General features: G+C 48.5%; 3 protein-coding genes across 10 annotated transcripts in view; 2 read left to right on the forward strand and 1 right to left on the reverse strand.

Moving 5' to 3' along the window:
- The first annotated feature begins 132 nt into the window (after window positions 1-132).
- Window positions 133-13,048, forward strand: LOC102091005 (zinc finger protein 501). Of its 5 annotated transcripts, none has more exons than XM_065035373.1 (3): window positions 133-163; window positions 8,725-8,831; window positions 10,130-13,048. In XM_065035373.1, exon 3 carries the CDS (start codon window positions 10,144-10,146, stop codon window positions 11,563-11,565), a length of 1,422 nt encoding a protein of 473 aa, XP_064891445.1. In that variant the 5' UTR covers window positions 133-163; window positions 8,725-8,831; window positions 10,130-10,143; the 3' UTR covers window positions 11,566-13,048. The 5 variants fall into 5 exon arrangements, with proteins under 5 accessions (XP_064891445.1, XP_064891473.1, XP_021140444.1 ...); XM_065035401.1 differs by having other exon boundaries at window positions 134-163; window positions 10,133-13,048; XM_021284769.2 differs by lacking the exon at window positions 133-163 and adding an exon at window positions 9,298-9,445 and having other exon boundaries at window positions 8,721-8,831.
- DDX11 (DEAD/H-box helicase 11) overlaps window positions 134-26,609 on the forward strand; it is a 33,707-nt gene continuing 7,231 nt past the window's right edge. Inside the window, exons 1-18 of one of the 4 annotated variants that reach the window (XM_065035316.1) lie at window positions 134-163; window positions 8,725-8,831; window positions 14,641-14,877; window positions 15,484-15,570; window positions 17,171-17,328; window positions 18,405-18,450; window positions 18,992-19,099; window positions 19,656-19,743; window positions 20,233-20,435; window positions 21,000-21,152; window positions 21,256-21,302; window positions 22,100-22,179; window positions 23,482-23,526; window positions 23,648-23,715; window positions 24,262-24,300; window positions 24,772-24,895; window positions 25,409-25,546; window positions 26,473-26,585. In XM_065035316.1, the coding sequence (XP_064891388.1) occupies window positions 14,860-14,877; window positions 15,484-15,570; window positions 17,171-17,328; window positions 18,405-18,450; window positions 18,992-19,099; window positions 19,656-19,743; window positions 20,233-20,435; window positions 21,000-21,152; window positions 21,256-21,302; window positions 22,100-22,179; window positions 23,482-23,526; window positions 23,648-23,715; window positions 24,262-24,300; window positions 24,772-24,895; window positions 25,409-25,546; window positions 26,473-26,585 (1,515 nt within the window). In that variant the 5' untranslated portion in view covers window positions 134-163; window positions 8,725-8,831; window positions 14,641-14,859. Of the gene's footprint in view, window positions 164-8,724; window positions 8,832-13,634; window positions 13,899-14,640; window positions 14,878-15,483; window positions 15,571-17,170; window positions 17,329-18,404; window positions 18,451-18,991; window positions 19,100-19,655; window positions 19,744-20,232; window positions 20,436-20,999; window positions 21,153-21,255; window positions 21,303-22,099; window positions 22,180-23,481; window positions 23,527-23,647; window positions 23,716-24,261; window positions 24,301-24,771; window positions 24,896-25,408; window positions 25,547-26,472; window positions 26,586-26,609 lie in introns of those variants that run through there. The other 3 variants (XR_010467122.1, XM_065035303.1, XM_065035325.1) reach the window with 3 other exon arrangements.
- LOC110357345 (acrosin-binding protein) lies at window positions 1,887-6,558 on the reverse strand. Its single transcript, XM_021284773.2, has 4 exons — window positions 6,401-6,558; window positions 3,869-4,075; window positions 3,385-3,479; window positions 1,887-2,815 (listed from the first exon to the last, which is right to left on the reverse strand). Exons 1-4 carry the CDS (start codon window positions 6,432-6,434, stop codon window positions 2,339-2,341), a joined length of 813 nt encoding a protein of 270 aa, XP_021140448.2. The 5' UTR covers window positions 6,435-6,558; the 3' UTR covers window positions 1,887-2,338.

The following is a 26,609-nucleotide window of genomic DNA, read 5'->3' on the forward strand; positions in this document are numbered from 1 at the left end:
GGGGCCGCTCCCGGCGCAGACAAGGGTTAACACCAGGGAGCGAAGCCGAACGGAGCGCGCCGCGCCGCCCCTCGCACAGCGGCCCCGCAGCGCCGCCGCCCGGCCCCGCCGCCGCCCCCCGCCTCCCCTCGGCCCCGCCGCCGCTCACATGGCCCCGGCTCCGGTAAGTGCACCGGGGGAAGCGCGGCTCCTCCGCGCCCGCCGCGACAAAAACGGGGCGGCGCCGGGGTGGAGGGGGCCGGGCCGGGCGAGCGGAGCCCTGCCAAGTAACGGGCCGGCAGCGCGGGGGGCTTCCCGGGGCGCTGGGAAGCGACGAGACATTGTCGAGGCGGGCGCGGGGAAGCGGAGCGGGCGGGGACCCCGCGGGGCCGCGGCGCTGGGCCGGGGCAGGTGTCCGGGGACCGCGCCCGGGCACGGCCCGTGAGGAGCGGGCGGTCCCTGCGGGAGACGAGCGGCTGCCGGAGGGCGGCCCCGGGGCCGCGGCGCGGGGCTGTGGCATCGCGGAGGGCCAGGCCGGAGCCATCTGATTAGGAAACCTTTAGGGTTCGGGTCGCTGAGGGCAAATCTGGCGACCCCACGCGTGCACCGATCCACGCGAGGGCTGCCAAACAGGAACGGAGGGTGATGATGGTAAGTGGAGCTGTTGCGAGAACTGCCCTGGGGGTGCCCTGCTGTGGGGCTGGAGGGGCTGCCACTGCCCAGGCAGCCTGAGCAGGGATCCATCAGCTTTGGGCTCTTTCTAGGGAGAAGAGAATGAGCCGGTATGCCAAGGACAAGGCCAAGGCAGGCTGTGTTTTCTTACGAATCCCACCCAGTAAGGACTGTGCATGAAAGCAAGCACTCTTAGAATCATTGAATTGTTTTGGTTGGAAGGGATCTTTAAGATCATCGAGTTCAACCGTTAACCTAACACTGCTAAGTCCACCTGTAAACCATGTCCCTTAGAACCTCATCTATGCCTCTTTTAAACACCTCCAGGGATGGTGACTCCACCACTTCCCTGGGCAGCCTGTTCCAATGCCTGACAGCCCTTTCTGTGAACAAGTTTTTCCTCCTATGTACAACTTGCCTTCAGCTGTGGGAAAGATTATGCTTCCTAGGACAAACAGAGGACCTGTAAATTTGAGATCTTCTTCTAAGGATCTTCTTCTTCTCCTAAAAGCTCTCTTCAATGGATGTAGACAGAGCCTATATTTCACTCAGCTGTGTTTGTGTCATGCAGATTAAGGGGAACAGATATTCTTGACCCTCTCCACAGGGATACACTTGGTGTGCTGCATCCACAGGGAGAGCTGCCCTTTCTCCTCACAGCTCTTGGTGGAATAGATTACAAGAAGGCCTGTGGGAGGAAAGGTAAATAGGGCAGTCTCACTGTAACGGTGGTTTCCTGAAAGCCAAAACCAACCTCTGGAGTTTAGAGTAGGTTTGAGGTAGCTGTAAGCTCATTCTGAGTGGAGGTTCAGAAAACCAGAGCTGGTTTCTGAAGAGTTCCTGTTCTGCTTTTAGCAGTAAGTGCTGGCTCCAGATGGCTTCACACAGCTTTACTTACAGGTATATCCAGTGTTTATAAAAGGAACAGCACTTCAGACAAAGTTCCTGTAAATCACTCTCTGATTTTCTGAGAGAGACAAGAGGAGCTTCTTAAAATGAGTATTTATCCTGTGTGTTTCCTAGCATCTATTTCACAAGTAGGTGACAACCATGTACAAACACCAATAGAAGGAGAATGCTAGACCAGCAGTTCTGTTGCAGGGTAAGGCCTTCCTGCACTTGTATGTATATATATATATATGTGTATATTCACACACCTACTTCCAAAGAAGATTCTTCTGCTTTTCAGCAGAAACACCTATACTTGATGGAGAAAGGCCAGCATTCTCCCATGATGTTCATTGAATGACACAATTCAATGCCCAGAACAAAGAGCTAATCATAGTGGGACAACCCCAAGCAGGAAAAATGAATTATTTTCCCATCTTGTCTTGTTCAAGAATAGCCATCTCTCAAACTGAACAACAGCAAGTGAACTGGTTTTGTGGCAGAGGACAGTATCTCTTCAATACAGTTATTTCCAAGAGGATGACATCTTTCTCTTTGAATCCTGAGCAATACCATTTCATATGCCTGGGTTCTCCCATGCACTCGGAAAAGACGGCTTTGCACCTTGTTTCCCACACTGTTGGCCTGGGGAAGCACTGTCAGTCTTGAGGATGCCTCAGGCCTAGGAAGGAGGACTCCTCCTCATGTTTCCCTCTTCCCACACATCTCCTCTGAGACAGCATATCTGAATCTGTGCCACGTAGAAGAGCCACAGCAGCTGCTCCTCCTCCTTTGCTGCTCACTTCTTTCTTCTGTGCCATGTGTCAGTGCTGGCTGGCCGCTCAGACACTCTGGCGTTGTTCAGGTCCGCCAGCAGCCTCAGGGCGGCAGCCCGCACGTCTGTCTCCCTCGCTGCGTTCCCCATGGTCAACAGCCACTGAAGTGTCTGCGCCGAACTCTGCACGTAGGTGTCTTGTAGCCTTAGGAGGAGATCTTGGATGTCACTGGTGGGCAGCCGTCCTTGCTGCTGGCCTCTGGCCGTCACCTCTGTGGCATGTGGGTCAGAAGGATTTGGTTGAATGTTCTTTGACTCAGGTGAAGAGGCGGGGATCACAACTATTTTTGTGTCAGTGATGGAGTGAGCTGGCTGGGCAGTTGCTGGAGACATGGGAAAAAGGAGCTGGGGCCTGAAGATGGTGGAAGACATGGCATCACTGCTCATAGCCATGTCATTGGAGGCTTGTGTTCTGCCCAGCTCTCCTGGGCATGCAGTCCTCTGTGGAGGAGAAAATACACCTCTGTAGAGGCAGTGGACTTCAGGAGCAGAGACCTAGCCACTCCCCTGTTCTGTGGGATTAGCACTCACTGCACAGTCCCATCTTTCCCTCTCCCTACAAAGATGAGCCCAAGAAAGGAGAGAAACCTTCTTCCTTCCTTGTCAAGGCTCCCCATAAGTCTCTTCTTGTGACTCCCGGTTGTATTTCTCTTTGCTTGCCTTTCCTTCTACCCTGAATCAATCACCCTTTCTCCTGCAGTAACCTAGACTATCTCAACTTGGCTGGAAATAACAGCTGGAGATAAGAGCTGACGTGGTCCTCAAAGATTAATAATCTTCAATAATACCTTCTGCAAAGTCTCCTTTTCGGCAAGTGGCTGCAGGTGCCATCTGTGTAAGCTAGTCAGCTTGGTGTGAGTGCCCCTGGAAGGTGGGCTCCCCATGGCTCCCTTCTGTCTTCCCTGTCTTTTAGCTTCCTGTTTTCCCATTTCCTCATTTTCAGGGCTTTCCCTTTTGCCTGTTCATTGCTCGGCATACCGTGGTCTTCAGGAAATAGCTAAATAACTCACCTTAATGAAATACCATTTCCTAGTACAGCGATAAAGAGAAAAGGTGCAGAAGTTGGGGAAGAAAGGATTTCCTGGCAGTTCGGAGCATATGGGCCCTAGAAAGACACAAATAAAGGCACAGACTCAGTGATAAACTCCAGTGCTGTGGTACCACCAGCCCTCAGCAATAACCTCACTGTGGAGTGACATCCCTCCATGAAAACCCCCATGCCATTTGGGTGTCTCCCTGAAATTCAGGAGAAACCTGACCACTTCTTGGTCATCTCCATGACCCAGGGCGTGCCTTAGGGGCACACATGGATGCGATGGAGTGCGAGAGAGAATGCTCACAAGCAGGTGTTTTCTCTTCACTGCAGGATCATTACCCACCCCTCTCCCCCATCACTTCATGAGTCTACATCCCCTCCCAGCGATCAGATCCAGTTGCTGGCCATGCAGGACCCCCATCTATCTGCCTGCCGTTGGGAGTCGTGGTCAGCTTTACCCTCAGGGATGGCTCCATGGTTTTCATACTTGTCCAGTCTCTGCACCAGGGGGTTCTGGCAGCCGTACAACATGCGAAGAAGGCAGGCAGTCCTGGCACGGCCGGCGGCCCGGAGGGACATGAAGAACTGGCGGTACTCCTGGTCGGAGAGGGGTGTTCCCAGCTGCTGCGCCTTCCCGCCAGCTATGCAGCCCCAGCCCAAGAGCACTGGTGAAAAACAGAATAAGCAGGGGGTCGGGGGGCAGGAAATGCTAACCATGGTGCACTCAAAAGAGCTGGAGGGCTGAACTCAGGTCTCTGCTGCCTTCTCTGGATTCAGAGTCCATTATGGAAATGCAATAAGATTACTGGAAATGCAGTAACATGCTTAACATGTGGGTCTAGACCTGAGGAGAGCCTGCCCCACCCATATGGAAAGGGGTGTAGTATTTTGGGGACAGTGCGTAGCTGAGGAACCTTGACCAAAGCTCTGGAGATTCAAGTCTTGAACTGAGAGAAACATCTTGGAAGTCCTGGCTGAAACTGGGAATGCAGCTTTGCTGTTGAGGCTGGTGCAGGGACGTGGATTGCTTTCAAAATATTTAGCCTCTGCAAATTCTTTTCCTCTGGTTAAATGGGTCCAGACTCCTTGAGTTAACACGGCGTGCCCCAGTGGATGTGTGTATGCTCTTACAGTGGTCCAAGCATTCACTGAACACATATGCAAGACTTAAAGCTAGTTCTTCATTATAAAGAATTTTATGAAAGCTTGTGAAATCAAACATTTGGGGGTTAGATGTGCCCAAATAAACGCTTTGTGTGCAATCTTAATTTCATCTCCTCTTGCATATGCTTTTTGTACATTCTTTAAGTACAGAGCAACCTACTTTTCTTTGCTTAAGACTTGCAGCTTCTTCAGTGTAGAGACTGGACCTGCTCTGGCAGGAAATCAGTTGCTGTGCATAGGCACTTACTATATTCAGGACATCTGCCTATTTCCCACAGGTTGGAAGGTATATGGAAGAATAAGTCAGGAAGATGCTGGAAGGGCAAGGGTAGTTTTGCAGATACTCTTCCAATAAGTAGGTTTTATTCCTGGCTACACCACAGAGGCTCTTGTGTGATGCTAGGCAAGTACCAGCTTCCTTAGTGTGTCATAAATGGCATTTTCCATACCTTGTAGGTTGCTATTTATAGGAAGGCTGAGCTATTTTGCAGTTTTGGAGTTTACATGTGGTGCATTTTGAATGGCAAATAAGTACTACATTAGCATATGTACTCTGAGAAGACAGGGCTGAGATATCTCAAACTGAGGTTCTAAAAGTAGTGGATGTTTTTGACTTTAATACCTCTCTGCCCTCATTTTGCCACTTGCAAAATCACTATAAACCAATTAATAGCTGTGAAGCACTGAAACATAGAGTATGAGAAAGTTCATGACAAAATGAGTCATTCTGTCTAAACCAGAGCATACAAATGGGATCCGTAAATAAATCAGAGCGTCAAACACTGAACAGTAAGGGTGACATAGCGTGCTGAATAGCTGCTCATTAGAAAGGCAGTGTCCATCCATGGACTGAAGAAGCCAAAATCCATGTGAAAAAAGTGAAGCCAGGTAATTAAAGAGCTGGGTTGCTAAGTCCATGCACAGGGGGAACAAATCTAAGGTTGCAAAATAACTGTGATTCAGGTGGGCTCCAAGTTCGGCTTTGCAACCTCTGTAATAGTCTCTTAACTTATGATGTCTTTTTTTCTTTTAGTAAAAACAAATTAAAAACTTCCTCATGGCCTCTGTCTGATTAACACCTATGTATCTGTAGCAGGATCAAACAAAAGCATGAAACTTTCTCCCTAAGAGAACGGCAGGGGTTATTGAGCACTTGGTGCGGCAGTAGGAGAGTAGAGCACCACACTTTGCCAAGTGACCCTGTTTGCAGAAAGCAAGGGAGTGAGGGGATCGGGGAATATAGGGCCCCTCCATGGTCTCCCACTAGGATGTGGCCAGAGCAGCCTGGCCTTTCTCTCGATTTGCTCCAGCTACATCCTTCTCTATTTGTCTTTAACCAAGGTCCTCTCTCAGGCCTCTTTGCCTCCCCTGTCACTTCACCTGGCCAGCTCTTCCCTTCTGGCCTTGCAGGTCAAGGCTAGATCTCTGCCTTTGCACCTGTGTCTGGTTTATGTGACCAACTGTCCCTGTCATTGTGTCTCCAGTCTCTGCCACTGCTCCAGCCTCTGCCCTCTGCGTGCAGCTCCAAGTCCTCTCCAGCCCTCCCTGATGAACAAAATACCAGCTCCACTCCAAGTCCTCCTCCCCAGCAACTTGGTTACTCTCTGGCCCTCCTTGATGAGTAAATTACCAGCTACAATGAGTGAAAACCAGGCAAAATTTTAAGTACCCAAGGTCTTTGCACCTGAGGCATTCAAGGATGGTCACGTCTCTTCCTCTGGCCTCCAAATTGCCAAAGCTGAGGAGTGATGGGGAGAGGTGAAGAGCAGCTGTGTTGGACACGCTTCCTCACAACCTGGCTTGAAGGAGAGATGTTTCCTACTCACCGGACAAAACCAGACAAGCCCACATGGCCGACATCACGCTGTGAGGGGGGCCCTGTAACAGCCTGGGTCCCCCTGCACTGCCAGAGGTGTCACCTCTGCCGCTTTGCCCTCCTTCCTGCCTGCGTGCTTGTCCTGACCTGCCAGGTTCCCCCAGGAGAGCCTGGCTGGTGGTGTCACAGACACCTCTGTTCTCACTGTTCTCTCTTCCATTGCCTCCTGCCCACGCCTCCCTCCATCTTCTCTCCTTCCTGCCCTGCTGCTGGGCCAGCGTGCTGCCCACCGCTGGATTTATGTTAGGGACAGCAGTGGAGGCCACCAGCCTGAGGCTGAGTTTGGACACAGCCCACTTCTTGTGGCAGTGGGGTCTGCACTCCTTCTCGCCATGCTGCTGGGTCCAAACTCAGAGAAAGCCCCAAGCAGGATGTTTGGTCTCCCCGGGCTGACATCCACGGCAGCCTTCTGTTCTCCATGCCTCTCTGAGATGGTCTCAGTAGTGGCTTGCCCACCGCTGCCCAGCCACGTCCTTCATGGTGCAGTTCTTTTGGAGCCTCTGTCTGTCCCTTGTCACAGGAGCTTGGTGCGGCCCATGGCCTCCCCACACTACAGGTCACTTCTCTCATTCCTCGACTGGCCTTGTAAGGACCAGGGTACCTCATCAGCCAAGACACTGCTTGGGGATTCATCTTTGTCCAAATGTGGCCGCTCTGGAGACTGGAATCTCATCTGGTGCTCAGTGGCATTTCGGGTTTCCTGTCTGTTTAGGGGACCAGATCTTTACTACACATCGCACAACATACTTTTCTGCTGTATCCCACAACCTGTCTGGCTCTGCACAGCATCTGATGTTTCCTGCATCTGCTTTCTGCCTTCTGTAGGTGCTTACCCGCCATTTCAGGATGCATGTGGACTAATATGCTCGCAGGATGGGGGGTGGATGGGGAGGGAGACCTCAGCTTCCCTGTCTCTTAGCTGGGATCGGAGCCTGCAGCTGCTGCCTGCTGCTGGGAGGGCTGGAAATAACCTCTCCCCAAGGGCTGATGCCCATCACATCTACTGTGGAGAGGATGGTGGGGAGCAGGAAGGATGTGACTCCAGGCTGAGGCACAGCCAACAACATGTCAGCTCTCCATTTTGCCAGGGGCCTTCTTTTATCACGGTGGCATTATGCAGGTGGGGAGGTCTTCCTTCTGTCCTTGGGAGAGTCTAGCAACCGACATCTATCACAATATCTCATTTGAAAGGACATTTATTTTTCTTATGAACACCCAGTCATGAGTAATTATATACACTTGTTCCTGATGGCATGTTGGGAATCCATGTGACCAAGATGGTGCAATGGCATTGCAGAGCTGGCATTCACATACACAGTTTTTAAGCGTTTCCTCTCCATAGCCTGTATATTTCTAGGATGTCGCTGAGTCCTCAGCATCTTAAAATGCCTCTGTACAAACACCACCGCACAAATGTAGTGTAAAGCTAAATGGGTGACCTAATTTTCTATCCCACAAACCCCACTCTCGTGCAGCCTACTTCTGCTCTGAAGACAGATCCTTGAGAAGTGGAATTGCATGTTGGCTGACTAAATCATTATGGTGCTCATGCACAAACAGGTGTGTGTGACTCGGGTTTTTTTCTGTTTGCTGCCAGCCCTGTAAACTCCATCTGGAATGAGGCAGCCAAATTGCCATTTTTTCTGGAGAACAGGACAGGAAATTCTGCCTTTGGACTGCTCCAGTGGATAATGTGTGAGCAGACCGAAATCTCTCCTCTCTTTCAGACCTGCGTGTGCCTGACCGAGCCACTGACAGCAATCGAGCAAAATATTCCTTTGGTAAAGGCAATAAACGGGACTCCAGACAGATGCAAAAAGCAGCCTGGTTGTGAAGGTGGCGTTCTTCCTCTGCCTGCAGAACAGAACTGCATTAACCACATTATGTTCTGATTTAGTTCACTAGGGAGAAAGGTGGTGGAGAGAGAATGGTTTGAGGAATTGATATTTTCTTGTACAAAACTCAGTAGGCAGCATTTTTGGTCTGGAAGTGCAGCAGGAGGAGCATCCAGGGACTCGTGAGCAGGCAGCACGCTGGCAGGCAGCTCTCCCCAGCATGTGTTGTTGATGCCGTTGTCGCTACGTGAGCTGGTTCTGGTTATTGGACCCAAACGGTGGTGTCGTGTTGTGCGTGACAGAACAAGCGGTGACCCTGACTCATGTTTCTAGGTGTCATTTTCCTCTGGTTGCTTTCATCCCTTAAATACTTATTCTCCTGTAATCTCACTCTGCTATGATGGGTATTTATTACATTTGTTTTCTTTCCTCTGATCAGGATCTGCAGTCCTTGACTTGGCTTTAACCTGCCGGATGAAGTGAAGAGGAACAGCTTTGTGGCCAGAAGCAGCTAAACACTGAGACAGCAGAGAGATTGCTCACAAGGTGAGAAATTGAATAGAGCACGTCTGGGAAAGGAAGAGCTGAATGATGAAAATTTGGCATGTACCATGCTGCATGCTCTGCACTCATCCCGCCTCTTCTGCTCCCATACTAGATAGATTCTGCTTTCAGGAAGATTTCGTAGGCAGGGTACAATAAAGATGAAACATACTCCTGGGGATTCTAATACCCTTTCAGAAAGAGCCTATCTAAAATGAAATCAAATCCTGTGTATTTTTCAGCAAAGACTATACTCGGAATGTTAGAAGACATAACTAACCAAAGTGTGGCTTTTTCTTCCTTTCACGCTGATGGTATTTTTAATGTTTTATTGGTCATTTTGCTGCCTTGGGTGAATGCCTTGGGCCGGCACTATACCTTTATTTGTATTACAAATGTTTCTCAACCCTGAGTATTGTAAAACTTTGGAAATTAGTATAACCTATGTGGTGTTGTCTTCCAAAATCAGCAGATCACCCGAAACAAAACCTGAGGGGTTTATCCCACTGCATTCATCTCATATTTGGACCTCCCACATGTAAGGGGATGATGTTAACTTTGTGAGCAGTGCCGTCCAAGTAATCGGCTTACCTCACCTGCCAGGATCCATTTCCGAGGTGTGTTTTCCATATGACGATAAATAATAAAAAACCAGGAGCCTCTATATGTTTCAGTCTAAATGTTCATTTCCATGCTTGATTAATAAAACAGTTTGTCATTCCACTCACTTGCCTATCTGTTCTGTAGACAAAATCTAGATACAGATGCTGCAGAATATGTAGGGCTTTCTTTTTAAGGAAAAGGGCTATGACTGGAAAGAAGAAAGAAAATAGTCTGCTTGGCAGGGTGGATGTTCCTGTGGTGTTGGCTGCTTACTTCTTTGATTAAGCATAGGAATGCTGGAAGAAGAGCAGTGATTCATGGGCAATGGGAGGAGACGTAGCTGCGGTGGGGGTTGTTGAGGAGAGCAGTGGTGATGTTCCCCTGACCTCGCTAGGTGTGGGAACTTTGAGGAGAAGCAAGTGACAGGTTTTGTCCTTTAGGGCTGTAACTGTATGACAGAAGACCCTCTTTGCAATCTGTGCCACTGTGGCTGCCCATCCTTGGGTCACGCTCCCTTCCTGTGCTCCTCGGTCTCTGTGCCCTCATCCTGCCCAGAGAAGATACCAAAGGGCTTTCTTCTGCACTGTTAGCTAATGATGGCAGACGTGCAGCAGGTCTCTGTGGTTGCCCTGTTTGGGCTTCTCCCTCAGAGAAGCAGAGGGGTGTTTATTCATTGCTAGTTCCTTTGTTCACTCCAGCAGGTGACAGGACCATGGGCGACACACAGAAAGGAAAGCTTCATCAGGCAAGTCATGTGAGAGCTGAACTGCATCTGTTCCCCTCCAGAAAGCTCACAGGAGATGTCCTCCAGGACACTGATCAAAGACAGGACCGCAAACAGGAGCTGGAGACAGAAAATGAGGTGGAGACATCTTTTGGAAAGAGACAGGGAACGATAACTCCGCATGGGATGGAAGTCTGGGAGTGTGAGGTCAGTGACAGAGCCCACATTAGCAAGGTGATCCTTTCTGGGGACAAGCCAGACCCACCCTTGTGTGAGAACAGCACCATTTGGATTCAGCAGGTGGGAGAGAAAACCTACGAGTGTCCTGAGTGTGGGAAGAACTTCAGCCGGAGCTCATACCTGAGCCAGCACCAGAGGATCCACCTGGCAGAGAAACCCTTCAGCTGCTCCGAATGTGGGAAGAGTTTCACTCGCAACTCGGACCTGATCAAGCACCAGCGGATCCACACTGGTGAGAAGCCCTACCAGTGCACTGAGTGCGAGAAGACTTTCAGCCAGAGGTCCAATGTGATCAGGCACCAGCGGACCCACACGGGAGAGAGACACTACCAGTGCAATGAATGTGGGAAGAGCTTCAGCCAGAACTCACATCTCATCGTCCACCAGCGAAGCCACAAGGGTGAGAAACCCTTCCATTGCGCCCGGTGTGAGAAAAGCTTCAGCGACCGCTCCTCCCTGATCATACACCGGAGAGTCCACACCGGAGAGAAGCCCCACGTGTGCCAGGAGTGCGGGAAGTGTTTCCGAGACAGCTCAGCCATCATTCGGCATCAGAGGATCCACACGGGAGAGAAACCATATGAGTGCGCTGAGTGCAGGAAGACCTTCCGGCAGAGCTCCTCTCTGGTGACCCACATGCGAACACACACAGGTGAGAAGCCCTACAAGTGCCCCGTGTGCGGGAAAGGCTTTAGCCAGAGCTCAGCGCTCACCACGCACCGCCGGATCCACGGAGGAAAGGCCTTGCCTGTGTATCATGGTGACCTCCTGCCCAACCCTTACCAGTGTGCCGAGTGTGGCCGGCGGTGCAGCGACCGCTCCACACTGGCCAAGCACCAGACCACGCACACCAAGGAGCGGCCCCACATCTGCGTGGAGTGCGGGGACAGCTTCCGTCGGAGCTCGGCTCTCAACGTGCACCTGAGGATCCACCGTGGGGAGAGACCCTACAAGTGTGAGGAGTGCGGCAAAACATTCAGGCACAGCTCGGCCCTTGGTGCCCACCTGAGGATCCATGCAGGAGCCAAGCCCTACGAGTGCGGTGAGTGTGGGAAAAGCTTCCGGAAAAGCTCGACGCTTCAAGTGCATTTGAAAATCCACGTGGCTGAGAAACCTTATAAATGTATGGTGGGTAGGAGAACACTCACTTCACACTCACTTCTGCCATAGGGCTGGAGTGGGTGACTGGAGCAGGAAACAAAAGCGGTGTTTGGGGGGGTCATGTGAAGAAGGTGGGTGACGAGAACCATGGTGGGAAGAGACTGACTGGAGATGTGGTGAATGGTGTCAGGGATGGTTGCTTGACCCCAGGGGCACAAAAACCTTTAGGAGGTCTGGAAGCAGGGAGTTAGTCCTTGGAGCCGAGTGCTGGTAGTTGAGGAAGTGTGCTGGCAGCCTGAGGAACAGGAGAATGGCCTGACTGCAATGGAGTGTGCCCTGCACCTGGAGAAGAATGTGAACCAGTCACTGCTAGAGCTGTGCAAATTGGCAACTCAAAAGAACGACCCACACTTGTGTGACTTCATTGAGCTTCTGGCTAAATCGAGGACTGTGAATATGTGGTAGAATAACAACTAGGAGAACCAGGCTTGCAAAATAACTTTCCAGCTGAAGTAAAGATCAAAATAAAAAGTGCCGGATTGGTTCCAAGTCTGAAGTCTGGCTTGTTAGACACTGTAGTTGTGTCTTAGAAACTCTTTTTGTTACCTTCCCTTTTTAAAATTTTTATTCCCTTGTCCTGAGAGGCCAAAGGGTAACAGTTCTAAACTAAAGGAGGGAAGATTCAGTCTAGACACAGGGAAGAAATTTTTTACAACGAGGGTGGTGAAACCCTGGCCCGGGTTGCCCAGAGAGGTGGTAGATGTCCCATCCCTGGAGACATTCAAGGCCGGGCTGGACGGGGCTCTGAGCAACCTGATCCAGTTGAAGATGTCCCTGCTCATGGCAGGGGGTTGGACTGGGTGAGCTTTGAAGGTCCTTTCTAACCCAAACTATTATATGTTTTTTCATGAACGTAATAAGTTTACCCAGTGTTTGACAAGGTGCTTCCAGATCTTTTGAGCCTGAGACTCTGGAGATGAACCTGACTCTATTTGTCTTTTCTTCTTCTTTTCCAAATCGCACACGGGGCAATGAATTCCTACCTCCACACACAAAGCCTGGTTGATATGACAGCTGAATAATGCAAAACTGTCGCAGCAGTTCCCAGAAAATACGGATGTGCAAGCGTTTCCAGTTGGAACTCTGCCCGTTACTAGTCTGTGGCAGCTTCTCCCAACTTTGTCCTTGCTGGTTTGATACACTTTATAACCCAGGTCACCAACATGGGCAAAAATGTGGCCTTACCTTATTTAACCAAAAAAATGTTCCCCCACCAGATGTCCTACTCAGAACTGGTGCACAGTGATTTCCTACTGGTAGTCCACAGACTGTTTGCAATTTTGTAGTCCTTTTTATGATAGTCTTCTTTAGCTCAGTATTGTTTGTAAAGTATTAACATATAAAACTCAGCCTTAGCAGTTAGGTGTTATTATATTTGCATTTATTACTACGCTAATGACTGTATATTACATAAACCTCCTCTATATTGCTATGTTTTATTACTGGTTCTGTGTTTCCATCCTAAATAAACCCATTTTTTTGCTCTGTATAACCCACTTTTCTGTTGTTGTGTATGATGGGAGTGAAATTGTAAATGGGGGTCAGCCCAGTGCCGAACTGGGCACGGTGGAGGGCAATCTGACCAGAAAGGGGAGGACAGGAGCTCACTCCTACATTGTTCTCTGAGATGATTTTCTTTTCTCTAAGCCTGGGGCTGATGAGCAGGTGTCCGTCACAGGGCTTGTGGGCCCTCCACGGTACCCGCACCCAACTCTGCAGCTCTGGTGCTTTGCTGGCAGCAGCAAGAGTAGGATATTAGGAAAAATTTCTTCATGGAACAGGTTGTCAGGTGTTGGAACAGGCTGCCCAGGGATGCGGTGAAGCCACCATCCGTGGAGGTGTTTAAGAGGTGTGTAGATGAGGTTCTTAGGGACATGGTTTAGTGCCAGGGTTGGGTTAGTGGTTGGACTTGGTGATCTTGAGGGTCAGCCAAACTGATTCAGTAATTTTATGAAATGTATAGGGACAGGCACAAGGCGCTACCAGAGAGATCAGCAACACCTATAGCAACAGGCGCCTGACGGAACCGGGGGTTTACCAGGGCTCCGCCCGCCCGGGGCTGACCGGGGCCTTCCGGAGCGTCACGGGAAGGGGGCGGTGCGTCTCCGGTTCGAAGCGGGGCGGCGGCGGGCGGGATGGACAGCGCGGCGGTGGCGGCGGCACCGGCACCGGCACCGTCCGTGTGCCCGCAGGTGGCGGGCGGCGCAGCGCCGGGCCCGGGCGGGGGCCGCCGGTTCCCGTTCCCCTACACGCCGTACCCGATCCAGGAGCGGTTCATGGCGGCGCTGTACGGCGCGCTGGAGGCCGGACGGGTCGGGATCTTCGAGAGCCCCACGGGCACGGTGAGGCGGAGCGGCGGGCAGGAGCCGCCACCCAGGGGGAGGAGGGTGGAGAGGGACGGTGACACCAAAAAGTCGGCAAAAAGACGCCTTAACGCTGTTTTGAAAGTGTTAAGAAGCAGCACTTTTACAGCCGGGCGCTCGGAGGATCGTTCCTCAAATCGAGAGTGCGCATGATTCGCATTTCTTGGTATTTATTACATATACTTATTGCATATTCATGTCTTTCTACCGCTTAGTTAATGCATTAAACACAGATTATTTACATAACCCCGCCCTGTCCTGGATGTCCATCTTTGGTATTCGAGTCTTCTTCAGGGGTCTCTAGTGGTCCCTGGTGTGTTCGCAGCCTGGTGCCCCCCTGGTGTCGGCTTCTTGAGCTCATTTATTGATCGTGCACATTGTCATTTTGTGCTGCTACTCAGCAAAAGTCCCGTAGCTCTTTCTTCATTTAGTGGAACATTCTGCTTTCCCAGCTTGCAAGCCAAGAGCGTCCCCACTTTGCCTCATGTCCAGTCTCTATAGAGCTATTGTTTCTCTATTGTGTTTCTGTTACATTATGCCTAGGGGTTTCTAAAATATTTCTGTTCCTCTTACCAAAGTGGTACCTGGGGAGAGGGGCCGGGCCTGGGGCTGGTGCCGCTCAGAAGGGGCTGTCACCGAGTGCGCGAGGCAGCCTGGTGTGCGTGTGGGTGACATCATTGCTCTGCCACGGGAGCCTCATCTTGTCTGTTTTCTGTGTCAGGGGAAGTCACTGAGCCTCATCTGTGGGGCCCTGTCCTGGCTCCGAGACTTCGAGGAGAAGAAGCGGCAGGAGGAAGCACGACTCTTGGCACCCGAGGAGAGTGGGCAGGAGGGGACGAAGCGGCTGACGCCAGCTGAGCCAGAGTGCCCAGACAGCAGGGACACTGCCGGGGAACCTGACTGGGTGACGGCCTTTGTGCAGAAGAAGGAAGAGCGAGACATGGTGGAGAGGCTAAAGGTTGAGAAATGCTGATTGTAGAATCATAGAATAGTTTGGGTTGGAAGGGACCTTCAAAGCTCATCCAGTCCAACCCCCTGCCATAAGCAGGGACATCTTCAACTAGATCAGGTTTCTCAGAGCCTTGTCTGGCCAAGCTTTGAATGTCTCCAGGGATGGGACATCTACCACCTCTCTGGGAAACCTGGGCCAGGGTTTCACCACCCTCATTGTAAAAAAATTTCTTCCTCGTGTCTAGCATAAACAGCCTCATATGCAGAGGATGGGTAAAGCAACGAGGTGTGAGGGTAAGAAAGGCTGATAGCCTGGGTGCTGGCTGGAAAAAAAAGTGAGGTGCACTGTGATGGAGGTCTTCGTCTTCTGCAGGACTTTGTTTCAGTTACGAGGGATGAGGCATTGCTGTGCAGGTTGCGTAAGATAGGAAACTATACTGCTCTGAACATGGTAACATACAATAGGTGTGCACTCCAGGGAAAAGGGATCGTGTACAAACAATTTGGTTTCAGAGTTAATTTTTTTCTATACCCAGGAATTAGGAAAGTAATTGTACCCAAGGTTTAAGGACTAAATACACTTCATCCTTTCTTCGCTTTCCATTTATTTTAGGAAGAGCAGATCAAGAGAAAAAAGCGAGAAGATCGTCTTGAGAAAATTCGCCATAATGTGCAGTTAAAATATGCAGCAAAGAGAAAGGTGAGTTATTCCACAGAGATTAGAACTTTCTGTTTTGGTTATCTTTAGTTCATACTTGTTTATATCTGCGACTTCACTTGGAATTTTCCAACTCATCTATTTGGGGAGTTCTTTGTATTAGGTTGCTGAAATGGGCCATCCAAAATTTTTTGTTAGTTTTTCTTTTTAAAGTACAGGTGTGAAAAACAATTTGTGCATAGACAATTTCCTGTGACACCACTTGTGTGTGGATAGAAGAGGCATGTGTTCTAATGACCTTCTGTCCCTCTGCTTTTGTTTTAAAAAGTTTAATACTTTGATTATTTTTATTTTAAAGCTCTCTGTTTAATGAGCATTTGTGAACACTGTACTTCTGGACTAAAACCTATAGAACTGTGATTAAGATCATGGGAACAGAAGACCCCTCAAAAAAAGCCAGGTCAGGCTTTGGTTGTACTTTGCCCACCACTAGGGAATGATTGTAGTTGTTTACTTTCATAGCAAACATGATTGTGTTGTTCAGAAATGTCTCTTTTCCACATATAAAAAGTTCACAGATATTCCTGCCATTTAGATGGGTAAACTGGCTTCAGTACTCCTGACTCTAAGAGCTTTTCGATGGTATGAGCCAAACTTCCTAGAAATACCCACCTCATGTCCCCAAACAGACAGATTTGCTGTGCTGCCAGGCTATTGGTTTTTAGTGTGCAGTGTCGTGTTTTAGTCAACTCCTGTCAAAAGAATATGGCAAAAATAGTGAAGGTTCAGAGGTGAATAGCAAATCCAAAACAAGTAGAACAAAGGACTTTAGTCTCTTAAAAGAGGTTGAAGAGCATGATGTGAGAAGCATGATAAAAAAAAAAAAGAAAAAACAAAACAAACAAGAAAGCTAATGAGAGAAGTGTTACAGAGATTTGACAAAGCAACTGATTTCATCTCCTCTGTAGTGCTTGCTAACTGCTTTTCTTCATAATCCCATGGTGAAAGAATGCTTATTGAAGTTGAAAGATACCGTTTTCAGATGGGGAAAAACAAGCTGTTCTTTAACAGGACGCAAAATTAGTCAGAACACTGTTCTTCAAAGTTTAATGACGTATTTGCAGAGAGGTAGACCTATGTTAGAATAAGAACCACATAACTGGAGAAAAAAGGGCAAGAGAAATCTTGTGCTCTGCATTCTGAAACAGGTGCTGAGTTGATCCTAGCCTTGAGTTAAGTGTGGATGGAGTATTTGATTATGTCCTTATATGTTTCCTTGGTTGGCTTTTTTCACACACGCTGGTGTTTTTCTCAGTCATCTTTTGTGGGCCACTTTAAGCAAGTAATACTGGATTACATTGATATTGTAATTTCAGGATCTAGGAGTTCAGGAGACCTTTTGCATAGAAGACTTTTTCATGTTTCTCTCTTCACAAGTGTGTGTCGGCAAGTCTTTGGTTGTTGGTAGCAGCTGTGGGGCTGAACAGCTTCAGACACCTCGGTGCATCTGCTTATCCTGCTGGGGGTTTACCCCACACACCATTCCCTGTGTTACTGGGGAGGGTCTGTGCTATCTTCCCATCTGTCTGTGTGCTACCTCTCTTTCTGTAAGAGAAACTACGTGATCATGTGTTCCTTCCAGAGGTCTGAGGAGGATGAGACAAAGCGCCTTCTTCAGCTCAGCAAGGAGGTTCTTTCAGAGGGAGCTGGAGTGGATGGTCTAGAGCAGCTGGATCACGATGAGGAGGAGCTGATTCTTGCCGAATATGAGAGTGACGAAGAAAAGAAAATGGTATCTGGGTAAGGACAGGGAGTTCCATGCCAAGAAAATGTTTTCTGTATAATTTTTGACTTACATTAATTAAAGGGATTTTATATGTGGTTGTGCAGATCTGAAGTTTCTCCCCTATTTAGGCTGTGTAAGGTAGTGGTTGTTCTGGGGATTTGTTTTGTTTTTTCAAGCTTTTATTAGACTGATCAGAGTTGACCTGAAGTCTTTTCTGACAAAGTGCATTTTTCTTAAAATGTGTGGCAATGTCTTGCCTTTATCCATGTCCAGTTTCCCAAAGAACGCCTCTGGATGCTGAGTGAATGACTTGGCATCAAGTTCCTTGCATTAGAAAACCAAAATGGAACCCAAGGCATCGGAGGAAGTTATCAGTTGTGCAGACTAACACTGTCATCTCTTGGTATGCTAACAGGAGAGATGCTCAGATTTCTAATGACCGAGCTTCCACATGAAAACCCCATGCTCACTTTTCACTCTCATACATTTGCTTTATGCAGAAAGCCAGAAGCCATACATAAGCATGAAAAGCCAAATACATTTTAAATACAAATTTACTAATGAGTATCTAGACAGATCCTCCTGCCTTAAAAACTGCAAAACACGTTAACTACTTTGTTTTATGTAGTTTATCAAACATTAAACTGCTGTTGCCTTTGAGGAACTCTATGGCAGCTAAATATCTTCCTGAAGCTTCTCTTTATGCAATAGCTTGAGGGGGGTAGATTGTCTCTAAAGGGAAAGTTTTACAAAAATAAATAAGCTCACCAAAGAATAATATAGAACTGAGTAGCTTATGCCTGGGGCTTACAAGCCCCAGATTTGAAAGAAAAAAATATGCTTGACATTGCTAAAGACACAGCCCTATGGAGATTTTTCTTTTAAAGAGCAAGGCTTGAGCCAATTGTGCGTATATACACTATTCTTAAAAAGTTGATTTTTCTTTAACTTCCTGAGTTAAGATGTGAGGCTTCTCTTGAGATGACATAACCATCTCTCCTGAGACCTGTCTCTTGTAGTAGAGCATCATTTGATTCTAACTGTCAATGATCTACTGAAAGGAAAATGTTTGAGCTTTCTCTTTTCTTAGGCTGGAAGATGATGATGATGATTTGGAAGAGGAGCACGTGACTAAGGTGAGATGAGGAAAGTAAATAGTGCCAACACATAGAACAACATAGGAGTGCGCAGAATTATGGCTTCTTTGCACCCTTCCCAGGGTCATCAATACAGAAGGATTTAGGAGCTAGCAGCCAAGAACTGCCAAGTTTGTTGATGATAGTGGCCAGTTTTGCTGTGCTCATCTCCTTCTGGACCACGCTGGCTGCTTAGGCAGCTTGCTCTGCAATCACTGCTGAATTTTTGCTGTGACTTGCTGTAAAAGCATGCTGCAATAAACAGCTTTTTATTACTCTCCAACGGTAAGTCCCTGTTTTTATAGGGACCATGGAAAATTAAATGGAAACATGGGCAAATGCATAGGAGAAAGAAAGATGAGGCTGTTGGCCTCAGTGGTTATAAGCTGGCACTCGACCATGTGCCTTCCCTTGTGTTTTTGAAGGTTTGAGCAAGATGTACCTTGTTGAGGTGCTTGGCCGTGTCCTCGCGGGATTGGTTGTAAGTAGGGGATTTGCTTCCATGTCCTCCCTGTCTTCTCTTTGTGCTTCCTCATTGCAGATTTACTACTGCAGCCGCACTCACTCCCAGCTGTCTCAGTTTGTGCGTGAGGTGCAAAAAAGTCCTTTTGGCAAAGACACCCGTCTGGTCTCCTTGGGATCCAGGCAAGTAAGTGGAATTTTTTGCAAGTGACCCAGAGTGCACGTTAACTTAATGTGAGAGACTTTCCAAGGAGGCGTGTGGATGTAACACCACAGAAGGCATCTCAGGAATTGACTGAATCTCCCATTGAAACCTGTCAAGGGCTGTGACACAGATCTGAGTGATGCACTTTTTTCTGTGAGCCGTGCTTTGGCCATTTACCTTTTGATGTATATACAAAAATCTGTTTTACCTTTCCTGATGTGGAATATTACAGATGTCTGAGTCACTGGGAAGGTGGTCCTCTTAGTATTACTTCTGGAAGCATTTTTTAGAAGCTGCTGTGTAGCTGTGAGCCATCTCAGTACACCTCATTTTTTTCTCCTTGCTAGATTTTGATGGGTTTTGAGCATGTTTATAGCAGTTAGTATGTGCAGTGTCTGACTGATAGACTTTTCCTTTTCCTTTTTTCATTTTGGAATCAGGCCTGCTTTAAAGAAATCTTTCACTTTACAGCAAAGGGTGCACAGGGGGCACTCGGTGCTTAATGACCCCCTAACGCTTGCTCTTTTGCATGTCCAAGAACCTGTGTGTGAATGAGGAGGTGCGACGCTTGGGGGCTCTCCAGCTCATCAATGACCGCTGCATGGAGATGCAAAAGAACAAACACGGTAGGAACACTTGCAGCCTGGGGAAGCAGTCGCTGAAAAAGCTGGTATGAGACTCTGGAGACAGTGTGATCTGCCAGTCAGTTCTCTCTCTGGCAAGACTGTCTTGGTAGGAGCTTGAAAAATGGCAGTTGGGAGGAGCAGAGCTAAAGATCCTTAGTGCTTTGACTTTTCTTGTCCTCCAGGCTAGGATGCTGAGATCTGTATATATGTGTATGAGTGTCCTAAGTTGGTTGGGACTTCTTCAACAGAAGAGTGCTTGTCTTTAGCTCAGTACTAGAAATGTTGGAAAATGCCACGTGGCTAAATCTAACTGGCAAGAGTAGCATCCGTTGTGGAGTTGGAAATGTGACTGCTGAATAATCTTTAAATAGATGGTAGGTCAAAAATACACATGACAAAGCCTGCTTTGAAATCCAAGAGGTTCTGCAAAGGGGTTGTTTTAGGCTATTGTGTTGTTCCTCATAGCTTGCTTTTGATTTCTGCTGTTAGAAAAGAAGAGTGATGAAGAGACGGAAGGGAAGAAGAGGCGTGTGAGTCGCACTGTATGCCCCTTTTATTCCTATGAGCAAATGCAGTTTCTCCGCGATGAAGTTCTAGTGGAAGTGAAGGATATTGAGCAGTTGGTGGCTTTGGGAAGGGAGACCAAAGCCTGCCCGTATTATGGGAGTCGATACGCCATTCCTGCTGCTCAGGTAAGGTGTACATGCTTTTAGTGGAATTAATGACAGGGCTTCTAAGAATAAACCAATTGCCTGCTCGCCCCAGTACTGTTGCTCAATATTGTGGGAGTTTGTAAACAGCCTGTGTTTCTGTCAGCTGTAGTTTTGCTGAGAAAGCAAAGGAAAATAAGAATACCAATTTGAAGTTAATAGGGAGGCTCTAAGTATGTCTCAGCGTTCTGAAACACTTGAAAGGCTCAGTAACTGTGAGGCAATACTGACGTGGGCATAATCTTTGCTCTTGCCACTGCTCTTCCTTGCTTGGTTCTCTGTCAGAAGACACACTTCAGTGCCTCAGCGGGGATCTGGAGGGTAACCTGAGCCACTATGCATTTGTAGCATAAACATTTCTCTTTAGCTTGCATCCCAGTGCCCCTCTCAAGCACGTGCTCCTGTCCCTTTTCCCATAATAAGAGTAGGTAACTTGATTGAACTCTGTGAGGCCATCTGACATGGGCATTTAAGGAGTTCTTGGGGAGCGCCCTCAGTTTGTGATGATGAGAGCCAGAATCAGGGCAGTGTGTGCTTCCTCTGTAGCTGGTGGTGCTGCCCTATCAGATGCTCTTGCATGAACCTACCAGGAGCGCTGCTGGGATCAAGCTGAAGGACCAGGTTGTAATCATCGATGAGGCCCACAACCTCATAGACACCATCACCTGTATCCACAGCGCGGAGGTCAGCGGCTCTCAGGTGGGTCATAGCCTGGCCTGATAATCATGAGCAAGCTCTGCATCCAACAGACTGTCCTTTCTTGACTCCTACCTAGTAACAGCTCCTTTTTTCCTTCATGTAGCTGTGCTGTGCCCACTCCCAGTTGTTGCAGTACATGGAGCGATACAGGTGAGGATCTCGGAGGAAAATAGCACAACAGTGGCTGGCAGTGTGGATGCCAGGGCTTGTCTCATGCCTGCAGAGTATTTATTGCTTTTCCCTGGTGGAATGTTATTTGCATTAATACTTCTGCAGATGAAAAGCCAATTACTTCATTATCTCTGTCTAGATCCATCTAAGTCAGGCTCTTGGGACTAGTATTAAGCAGTGAGAAGGGGGATACCATGAGGATTCTGGCTTTCCCTTATACTCTCTGTTCTTTTCCCAATATCTCACTCTAATCACTCCTGCTTTGTGATGCAGAGTTTCGAAAGATTCAGTCTTTTCTGTCTCTCCTGAACCTTAGTCTTTCATGCGCTGACTGGCATTATAGCAGAGGCAGTAAGGTCTGCAGAGGAAGCTATGTGTGATTTTTGGCTCAGGCCAAATCTTGCATCTTTTCATCCCTGCAGGGACTGATTATTGTGATCAGTGCTAATAACTTTGAATTTGTGGAGCATTATTGCAACAGGGACTTGAGATGTCACTGTCATTGTAATAAACAAACTGTAATTAATGTGTGAGGAAAAAAGAGATGGTAGAAACAGTGTGGTGTGCAGAGATGAATGCTTTGGTGTGACCTTGGGCAGGACATCCAGGGGTCTGTGCTCTGTCACCAATAGGGAGAATGAGCCTGAGAGAAATCACTCTTGGTTCCCATCTCCTCAAAATGAAGGAGAATTCAGGTGCTTGTCTCTGCAGCTCAGCTGCTGTGAGTTACTCTCTGAAGATGTTTTGGGGCCTAATACCTGTCTCATTTTTGATAGGAAACGTTTGAAGGCAAAGAACCTGATGTACATTAAGCAGATCCTGTATTTGCTGGAGCGGTTTGTGGCCATGCTGGGAGGTAAGCAGACCTATTCCATCTCCAGGGATGCTGGTAGACTCTGAGCTAGTTGGTACTTCCTCAGGGCACTGTCCCACTTCCTCCTCTGCAGAATCTGTGGGGAGATGTTGCTCATGTATAGGTTCAGATGCCAGTAATTTTATTTCTCAGGCTGTTTTGTAACATGGGGATGTTGACTGGTATCTTCCTGAACCCCTCTCTTTGTTTCATTAGCTGTGGAGCAGTAGATGACATCATAAGTTGGTAGAGGCAGTTTCCCTCTGTTTCTGTGGGGTCTTCTGATGTGATTATAGTTGGTGACAAGGTAGGGTGTTAAGTGAGGAATACAACAGATGTGTGACAGTGATCAGGACAGCACAAGAGCTGCACAGAATAAATCTTCTCCTGGGTCATCTGGTGGCATGGCCTCTAGCTGTGTCAGGTATGCCTCTGCAGAATGAGTCTTTGTTGAGCGGTGACTTTCCTTTGTGAAAAAATCTTATTTTGCTGTGATTTTTAAATCCACAGGCATTTGCAGGGCCCCTTTCCTCTAATGCTCTCTTTGTGAGAACACAGTGTGCCTGGAGAAGAGCCTGTCATAAGTTCATAAGGAGCTTCCTCCTTGGCCAAGGGAAATGCAGCTCTTGGGGGGCAGAGGCGTGGTGGTGCTCTCTGCCTTCTCTCAGATGTTTACTTCTCTTCCCACCCTGTTCCTGCCAGTCCTCTCTTCCCCACACTCAGTTAAGTCCTTTCATCAGAAAGATGCAGCCTGTGTACAGCTTTATGACTGAGGCTGCAAGAGTGAGGTGTGAGGTGGGTGTTAAACACCAGGACACAGAACACAGTGAGTGGCAGCAAGTAATCCTGTTCTGGCTGTCAGGGTCTGGGCGTGGAGCTGTCCTCAGGTTTTCCCCTCTTCCCAATTGTCTGGCAGCCTACATGTCTCCCAGCTCCCTGCTGCGGCACTGAGGAGGGGTAAAGGATGCATTGCAGTCCCTGTCCCTTCGTCTGTGCAGCGTGATGACTACGTCGTGTGTGAGCATTTGTATGCGCCCACCCTACCTGCTGCCTCCTGCTATACAAGGAATGTAGGTGGTGTTTCTTAGGATGCAACAGCATGCTTGTCCTGCAGTGTAGGGCTGCTTTACAGGGGGAATGAAAACTGAGCAGGAGCTGATGTTGTGTCTGTGTAGCTACATTTTGCAGATGTATAGTTATTTCTTGGGTTTTGTCCTGATGTGGTGTCCCTTTCAGCTCAGTTGTTAATCTCTCACTTCGTTTTTAAGACAGACCCATTCCTTGAATCGGTTTCATGTTTTCCAGGTAATGTGAACCAAAATCCTAGCTGTCAGACAGTTTCCCAAACAGGTAAGACTGAGGTGAACACCTGGGTTATGCAGCCATCAGTCAAGGACACAGAGATGGGCAGTAAGGGGCTGCAGGCCCAGCATCTAATAATTTTTATTCTCCTTGCCACACTTTCTTTCAGGGACACTGCTAAAATCCATCAATGACTTTCTGTTTCAGAGCCAGATTGACAATATCAATCTCTTCAAGGTAATGCAAATGTTGTCATCTGCTAGGTCACTGGTGGTGGTGACTTTTTCAAGGTTATCAGAATATGTGTGTGAGAGCTGGAAGTAGAGCCAAGGTCCACATGTTGGGATCTGCTTCCTAGTAGATTCTCCCCGGTGTATAGATCTCTCTGCTGCTGTCTGGATGACAGTGCATTAAATCTGGATAGATGGTCGTGGGGTAGAGGGGAGCAAGCAATTAAACATGTATGAGTGCAGAGGCTGCCTGTAGGCAAAGCTAAACTGTAAGGGCTGAGGGTGAAGAAACTACACTGCTCCAATAACCTCACCCACCCCTTGAACCACCAAACACAGCACCTTAACGCAGGGCGTTTCCTCTCTGGCAGCAATGCCTTTGTAATAAGCTGTTGTCTGGGAGGCAACACTCATGAAGAACTGTGCTCTCCTCCCCAAGAGCACAGCAAGAGCAGCAAGTGATATCCCAGCTGGACAGGGATCCAGGGCAGTGGGATGGGAGAAGGGATGCTGAATGCCAGTTCATTTTTTTTTTTCTCTCTTTCTCCAACAGGTTCAGCGTTATTGCGAGAAGAGCCTCATCAGTAGGAAGGTACTGCCCCTGAGACTTTGTGATCAACAGCGTTCAAATGCTGTTTCACACATTAAGTTTGAAGTGGAAGACGCAGCAACTGGGGTGGAAGCCTGTCTTCTCCACTCTGCTCTGCAAAAAAAGGGGTTCCTGCAAAAAGCACTGTATGGACAGGTTGCCTTTAGCTTATACAGCAAAGAAGCATACAACATGGTGTACCACAGTATTCCAGTGGGTGCTAGTTCTGTGCTGCTTGGCTTCAAACTCGCTAGCCTGGTAGGCCGTACTGGGGAAAAAAGCATCAGAGACGTGTTTAGATTTTGATTCAATGAGTGAAGGAACATAATGGTTGCTCTGGGCTGACAGATACTGATTGGGCTGGTTTGTGAACACCTACTAAGGAACTTTATCTATGGCAGGCCAGAAACCTGGTTTTATCTTGTCTGATTCCTGCTGTTGGTAGTCTTAATCCTACTGGCTTTTGCTTGGCAGCTTTTTGGGTTTGTGGAGCGATATGGAGGCCCTGCCACAGCTGTGAAGATCAACAAGGAGAACCAGAAGTTGGGTGGTTTGCAGAACTTTCTTCTGACACTCCAGCAGGGATCTGATAAAGAGGGTGAGTTCAGACATCCTCCACTTGTGCGTCTGCAGACGAAGTGAGGATGTGTAACCTGCATCTGTCTGCCTGAGGAAAGGGGAGGCAGATTTGAAGAGCAACAGACTGCAGAAGCTGTCCTGTGCAGGTGTTCTAATGTATCTGACTAGATGACCTAGGCAACCATACATATCATTAGAAGATCTCCTGAGGTCCCTTTCAAGCTGAATGATGTGATTCCATGTTTACGCTTCATGCACTCAAGCTTTGCCCTGCTGTGACCTGTTGGCTCTGGGACCTGAGCTACCATGAGTAGCTCTGTTTAGTGATGCCAGCTACAAAAGCCAGATCATTTTTTTCCTAGCAATGAGACAAAATTTGTGTTTTTTTCTCTATTGGGTCTTTGTTCTCTGCCTGCGTATGCAGACCAGGTATCGGTTTCCTGTAGAGAGGACCCTTCTGTATTTTGTGCTTAGTCCCTGTCTTCAGAAATGTGGCCTAAGTTGCCTGCTTCTCCTTGTTTCTTCTGGCCAGCCGGGACTCTCCAGAGCCCTCCCGTGGAGGCTGAGAATGACCAGCTCCGAGCTACCTCTCCACTGATGCAGATTGAAGGATTTCTCGCAGCCCTCACGAATGCAAACCAAGATGGCCGAGTCATTCTCAACAGGCAAGGTACCAGAAGGGGTCAGGTGGGGAGAGATGGCGAGAGTTGTCTGCAGGGCACATCACCAGCAGTGAGGAAGGAGATCCTGGACCTGGGGGGAACCTCCAGCCTTGTTGGAACATCTCTGTGCTTGAGAGGATCTAGAGGAGGCCAGAAAAATGATGAGAGGGCTGGAACAGCTCTGTTGTGAGGACAGGCTGAGAGAGTTGGGATTGTTCAGCCTGGAGAAGAGAAGGCTCCAGGGAGATCTTATTGTGGCCTTTCAGTAATTGAAAAGGGGCCTATAAGAAAGATGGGGACAGACTTTTCAGCAGGGCCTGTTGCAACAGGACAAGGGGTAATGGTTTTAAACTAAAGGAGGGGAGATTCAGACTAGACGTGAGGAAGAAATTTTTTACAATGAGGGTGGTGAAACCCTGGCCCAGGTTTCCCAGAGAGGTGGTAGATGCCCCATCCCTGGAGACATTCAGGGCCGGGCTGGACAGGGCTCTGAGCAACCTGATCTAGTTGAAGATGTCCCTGCTCATGGCAGGGGGTTGGACTAGATGACATTTGAAGGTCCTTTCCAACCAAAACTATTCTATGGTTCCTGATGCAGACTAACAGGCTTGTTCTGTGTGAGAACTCCTATGAACCCAAAGGAATTCTCAGCCAAGGGCATTGGGGCCAGGGTTTGCAGAGCTCTGCTCCCACTTTGGATGTTGATTTTTGTCTTGTGATTTATTGCACCTCTTCCACAGCTCCAGGAAGATTAGGAAGCAGCAGGTAACTTCCAGGCTGGCGTTATCTGCTGCTGTCCCTGGCAGCATTCAATAGTAAGCCCTTGTTTTGAGAGGTGGGGACCAGGCAGGGTGCCCAGGGCAGGAGGAAGAATCTCATATCCCTGAGTGTGTGTCACAGCTAGTTCCTGATGCTGTGTCTCTCCTTTTCCCAGGCACAGTTGGCCAGAGCAGCCTCAAATTCCTCTTGCTGAATCCAGCTGTCCACTTTGCCAAGGTGGTGGAAGAATGCCGTGCTGTAATCATTGCTGGGGGCACCATGCAGCCGGTGAGGGGATATGGATGCTGTGCT

Source organism: Columba livia, chromosome 1, assembly GCF_036013475.1.
Source record: "Columba livia isolate bColLiv1 breed racing homer chromosome 1, bColLiv1.pat.W.v2, whole genome shotgun sequence".
Lineage (NCBI taxonomy): Eukaryota > Metazoa > Chordata > Aves > Columbiformes > Columbidae > Columba > Columba livia.

What these genes read in the sequence shown, in the direction of transcription:
- LOC110357345 (XM_021284773.2), bottom strand. Translation starts at nt 6,434, where the DNA reads ATGTCGGCCATGTGGGCTTGTCTGGTTTTGTCCG. An exon ending in GGCTTGTCTGGTTTTGTCCG is followed by an intron (nt 4,076 to 6,400) that starts GTGAGTAGGAAA and finishes GTTTTTCACCAG; the next exon opens with TGCTCTTGGGCTGGGGCTGC. An exon ending in CCATGGAGCCATCCCTGAGG is followed by an intron (nt 3,480 to 3,868) that starts GTAAAGCTGACC and finishes GTGTCTTTCTAG; the next exon opens with GGCCCATATGCTCCGAACTG.
- LOC102091005 (XM_065035373.1), top strand. Translation starts at nt 10,144, where the DNA reads ATGGGCGACACACAGAAAGGAAAGCTTCATCAGGCAAGTCATGTGAGA.